Raw genomic sequence first — 5,409 nt, 5'->3', positions numbered from 1 at the left:
TTCAACATCCTTCCTAAACAGAACCAGGTCTGCCAAACTGACAGCCTATTTCAAAACAATAAAAAATTGTTTTTTAAATATGTGTTGGGACTATCCAATTAACAGTTTTTCTGAAAGAACAAAAAGAAAAAAACCCTTATCTTCCTATACTTAGTATGTTGCTTGGTTGCAGTATGAACTGTCAATTAACGGAACAGAAATAATCAAGAACACCAAATGATGGAAATGTTTGAACTAACACAATGTTAGCAACTTTATTGGCAGTTTTTCTTCGATATTTGGACTTCTGTATTCATTGTTCACATGAAAATTCAAGAGCTTATACTCCTCTTTAGATTCACAGAAATCAATAGAACTCACTTAAGATTTCAAGTACTTCTAAAAAGAAATCTCAGCATTGCATATGTTAAGCACACTTGCTACTTTTAGGCTTTTCTACAAGAACATCTTTTCTTCAGTAGAACTCAGAATACATGTCTTTGTAAGAACAGTGTTATTTTTTTTAAAACAAGATATCATTATGTGCTCTAGGGTGACTTCAAATTTGCAATCCTCCTGCCTCAGCATCTTTAGTATTAGGATTACAGTTGTGTGCCAGCACACTGGGCTACAAACTTTCTTTCTTTGGGGCTGGTTAGTCCTCACAACAACACCTGCTCTAAATATAATGTTTAGTGTATAGTGGTGATTAATGTATCTGCACATTCATAGCTTGTGATAATGATATACCTTGCATATTAGCCTATTATTCTTACATTTTTTGTTGCAAAATTATCTTATAGGAGTCTATAGGAAGAACTTCCTTTCAGAGCACTGCTTAAATATAAAGGCATTATCTACGGAGTAAAAGAAGGCTGATTGTCAGTTATATATCCTGCTTATATTCATTCGCTATGTCTGTGCATCTCTAACAGTCGAGTGAAGAACAGTCCAGACAATATTCCTACCATGGAGTCCAGTAGACTGAGGCATAATCAAGCTGCTTTTAAGAACAGCCTGGAGTCCTGTATCCACCAACTCAAATATAAACGCTCAAAAGCTGTATAACTCCGGTAGTTATTGAATTCATTTGGGCTTTAGTTTTATTGTCTTCATCTAGAAAAGCAAGGGTTGTTGCAAGTTAAGCAAATATATGCACATATATAAATACACACTTAAAATATATACTGAATGTATATTCACTTAAGGCATAGTATGTAAGAATGTGTTCTTAATTTGTTATCTGTATAATAAATATACATAAACACTTTAGAGAAGTTTTGTCAGAGAGAAAATGCTACTTAAAATATTAACTACCATACTGTCTTAGAATTTCTGCCCCTAAACTACTACTAATAACAAAGTTAAATGATTTGGTGGTTCTTTTATCCTGAAGGGTCAAAGATCACAGCAAAATGCCTCCTTTAAGAAGTGGGGCAAACGCAAATCGAGAAGCCCTGAATTACCAGCCAGGCTAATCACTTCCTGTATACACAGCTAGCACTTTGTAGAATTAACAGGGAGACTGGTTATTTTATTTTATTTTTTTGGAATGATGGGCTGTTACGTGCTAGGGACAGGACTGATGATAGTTATAGCTCCTGCTGCTCATCATCTATTACTGAAACAATGACCTTGAAGAAACAACTAAGCAAGCAAGCAGAGTACAGTTTCATAGAATCAAAACAGTCAATTTCCAGCTCTGTAAGGACACAGATTTGTCTATGGGTTCATACCATGTATACACAGTTCTGGGTAGTGCCTACTAATTCCTGGAGGCTGGGTAACTATTTGTTGGATAAGTCTAATGAGTGAAAAACCTTACTCTATTCCCTTAATGAGGATAGTATTAAAAGGAGAATGAAATGGTATTTGTTCCAGGACTTTGAAACTGGAGATTAGGCTCCTCCATGGCTCTGATACATCATATACTGGAGGTGAGTGGCGACAATTTATGAAGCATTTCAGAAGCCACAGAGCTGACTGGACATTCACAGGAATGTCAGCTGTGTGGTGGTGCCACAATTAACTCAGAGTCCCGTGCATGTGTCACAGATACATTACAGGCACCTTGTCTTGCATCTTTCTAGCTTTTCTATCTTTGCTTACATATTTTCCCCTCAAGCACAGTTCGGGAGCCTTTGAGCTGTTACAGAATGTCACCAAGAACTTAAGAGAAACCTTTGGCAAACATAGAGCTTCCTTCCAAGCCTTTAGTGATGCAAATAATTAGTTTGTCCACATCCATGTTACAGTGGAGCTGACTATATGACATTATTTATAATTTAGCTCACAACTCCAGGTGATGGAGGATGGATGCATGGATAGTGTTACTAGGATTGTGACAGACATCAAGTCTAACTACACATTCTTTTCTATTCTCCTAGCAAACTTTTTTTTGAAATAGAAAACATCGCCCTTTTACAGCACAGGCAATTGGACCATTCAAACTCATTAATACGCATTCTAAGTTTTCCTACTCTTCTTTTAAGCTGAGAGGTTATTAGTCATCGTTGGCCGAGCCACACTCCATTCTACTCTCACTTCTAAATACAATAAACCAGCAACCACCCTCAGAGTACATTATTAATCAATTAGATATAATTTCTTAGAATGGCTTCCATCATCTCATTTAACTTTGGAGCTTTTAGACATTAATTAATCATAAGCTGTCAAAAAGCTACCATGCATTTATATGGTGCATTACTACATCGGGCCTGACCCCAGATTCTGAGCCTGAAAGAAAAAAAGAAAAGAAAAGAAAAGGGAAGTGAGAGAAATATGGTGAAAACACATCCGTAAATAGAGAAAACAATTAGGCCTAATGTACTTGGAGGGAGAATTCAGATTCAATTTATTCCAAGGTACTGTTTCTATATTTGAAGCTCTATGTAGAAAAGGGTTCCTTAGACTTAGAACACCATTGAAGGTGATAAAGTTTCACTAGATCCTGGGACATATGGAGTAAACATTTAAGTTATTGCACAGTTACTAAGGTGTGGATAACACAAGTTCTGGTTAACGTTAACACAAATAGTGTTTAAGGCTAGTCAACTCTGGAAAGCAATCGTTTCCAAGATGATGACCAAATGTCTTAATACAGTGCCACCTGCTGGAGTTGACAAAAAAGACTCCTCGTGTCAAAACATGTTCCTGGGACGTTTCACACTTGCCAGCTTCCTCTCACGTGTATACAAACTAGACAGAGGCACTTTAAGAGCGTGAACTGGCGTTTCTAATGTACACACAAGACATGGAGTTTCAGCTGCCATTGAAAAAAATGGCAAGAACGTAAAATGAAATTGCATTCAAAGGAAAGTAAACAGCTCATTAAGTCAGGAACTTATAAAAATCACTGTTCTCCGATCTGAAAACTTTCATAGAAGAAAAGAAAAATAAGTAGTTCTTGCTCTTCGAGGTTCAGTTGAGTATTACCGGTTTCTGATATAGTACAGTTAAGGTACAGTGGTTTAGTGGTTTGACCTCGAAAAGGTTTAAGTTATTGATGAGTTAAATATTTTGAGTTAGTTTTGAGTAACATTTCAAACTATTCAACTTTGCAGATAGTTTCCAAGAGGTCTGGAAAAACTAAAACGTCAAGTAAAACAAATTGGAAGAGTTTAGTAAAGTGTATAAAAATTAAAAAGGCTGAAAACAAAACCACTTCGTTTTAAATGTGTAAAAATAAATTGCATCCATTTGTCAGGTTCTTTCTTTCCTCCCCCCGCCCCCCCCCCAGTCTTAGTTCGTTGGGACATACTGCACCCGCCACAACACGTTGGAAAGTAGGTCTTGGTACACACTAAGGAATAGCCAACCAGGCAAATACATCAAAGTGATGAGGCCCATGAAATTGAGGGGATAGTGAGAATAGTCCCAAGAACAGGCCCCACACATGCGAAGTCCCAGACCCCAGGACAACTCCCAAGCATAGATAAAGATCACATAGATGGGCACCCGCTTCCAGGTGCCCCAGCCGCGTCTGTAGTGCAGGTGAAAGTAGAGTTTTTCCACCACAAAACTACAACTGCCGTACATGAAGAAGGACCAGAGCGACGTGTGCCCACTGCTGGTCCCGTCCCCCTGCCCCAGAACATTGAAGAAGAAGGTGAAGAAGATCTCATCTAAGAAACCATGCATTCCGAAGAAAAGGAAGCGGAAGAGGTCTGGCAGTCCCTGGCTAGGGACTCCTTCTTTGCCCCTGGGGCCGCAGGGTCCTTGTCGCCGTCCACCAGCCTCTAAAAGGACTGGGGCGTCCGGGGCTGCCGGTAGCGTGTCCCTGGTTTGCTGCTGACGCTGCCGCGGGTACCGCAGACGCAGGAAGCGCTTCAGGAACACTTGGCCGTGGTAGAGCGCCAGGACGTACTGCAGCGCTAGGTCGAGCGCCCCCGGCGCCACTGCGCCCCCCGGCCCGCCACCGAGGCCGAGCAGCAGCGCCTGGCCCGCCAGGGTCTGCAGCCCCACGTGTGCCCAGGGGTAGAGCAGGAAGTTGAAAAGGAAGGCGCTGGGGCAGCGTGGCCGCTGCTTGTAGAGCTGCTCCAGGGCGAAGTGGGTGAGCGAGTGCAAGAGGCAGCGGTAGGGGGACGAGAAGCCCAGCATCCGCAGATCCAGGCTGCGGGCGAAGCGCCTGGCGGAGGACACCAGCACGTCCAGGGTGATGCCGTGCATCCCGTAGAAGTAGAGGCGCATCCAGGCGGGCAGTGCGCCGCGCTCGGCCGGAGCTTCAGCAGCGGACAGCGGCTCGGGGCAGCTCGTCGCTGCCTCGCTGCCCAACCCGCCGGGAGCCCCGGGGCTCTGGGTCGCGCCGCCCCTCCGCGATGGCCCCTCACAAGTCACATCGCTGCCCGCCATGGGCTACTCGGGCTCCCGGGGCCGAGCGGCCGAGCTCCGCACCTTCTTCCCGGCCGCCGATCGTTCCCCGGGGGCGCGCAGGTAGCTCGGTCCGGATCAAGGTCTCCTGGCGCTTGGGGGACTCGCGGGTCGCCGGGGACACTAAAAGTCACCCTGTTGTGACCCTACCGCGCCCTTCTTTCCAGTCCAGGGCGAGGTGCTGCCCTCCCGTTCCCGCGATCACCGTGCGCGGCCTAAGGAGTGGCACGGCCAGCCAAGGGGAGGCGACGCCGCCGGTGCTGCGGAGAAGAGATCCGAGGTTGGTGGCAGCCCCATCCCCTCCAGGGCTCAGCCCCGCCGCCTCTGCCGCAGGCTCCGGCAGCGTTACGCGAGCGGAGAAGGCCCTTCCCCCGGCCCTTCCCATACCCCTCTCCGCCCTGCTCGACCTCTCCCGCCTCCCAGGGCCCCCGCCCCGCCCAGCCTTCCGTGCCAGGGTTTACAGGGGTCGGTTCCGAAAGGCCCTGCGCGCATCCAGGTCCGCCCAGGCCATCTCTGCACGCCCCCGGCGAATGCTGCAAGGGGGCTCCAGCTGGGTTGGTG

At 45.6% G+C, this 5,409-nt stretch overlaps 1 protein-coding gene across 1 annotated transcript; it reads right to left on the bottom strand.

Moving 5' to 3' along the window:
* Nucleotides 1–224: 224 nt before the first annotated feature.
* On the bottom strand, nt 225–5,016 carry Tmem229a (transmembrane protein 229A). The gene has a single exon (XM_021231832.2). It carries the CDS (start codon nt 4,828–4,830, stop codon nt 3,721–3,723), a length of 1,110 nt encoding a protein of 369 aa, XP_021087491.1. The 5' UTR covers nt 4,831–5,016; the 3' UTR covers nt 225–3,720.
* Nucleotides 5,017–5,409: the final 393 nt, after the last annotated feature.

This window comes from Mesocricetus auratus, unplaced genomic scaffold (assembly GCF_017639785.1).
Source record: "Mesocricetus auratus isolate SY011 unplaced genomic scaffold, BCM_Maur_2.0 Super-Scaffold_100019, whole genome shotgun sequence".
NCBI classification, from domain to species: Eukaryota; Metazoa; Chordata; class Mammalia; order Rodentia; family Cricetidae; genus Mesocricetus; species Mesocricetus auratus.
The sequence above is the reverse complement of the archived record's forward strand: the minus strand, read 5'-3'. Positions and strand labels throughout refer to the sequence as shown.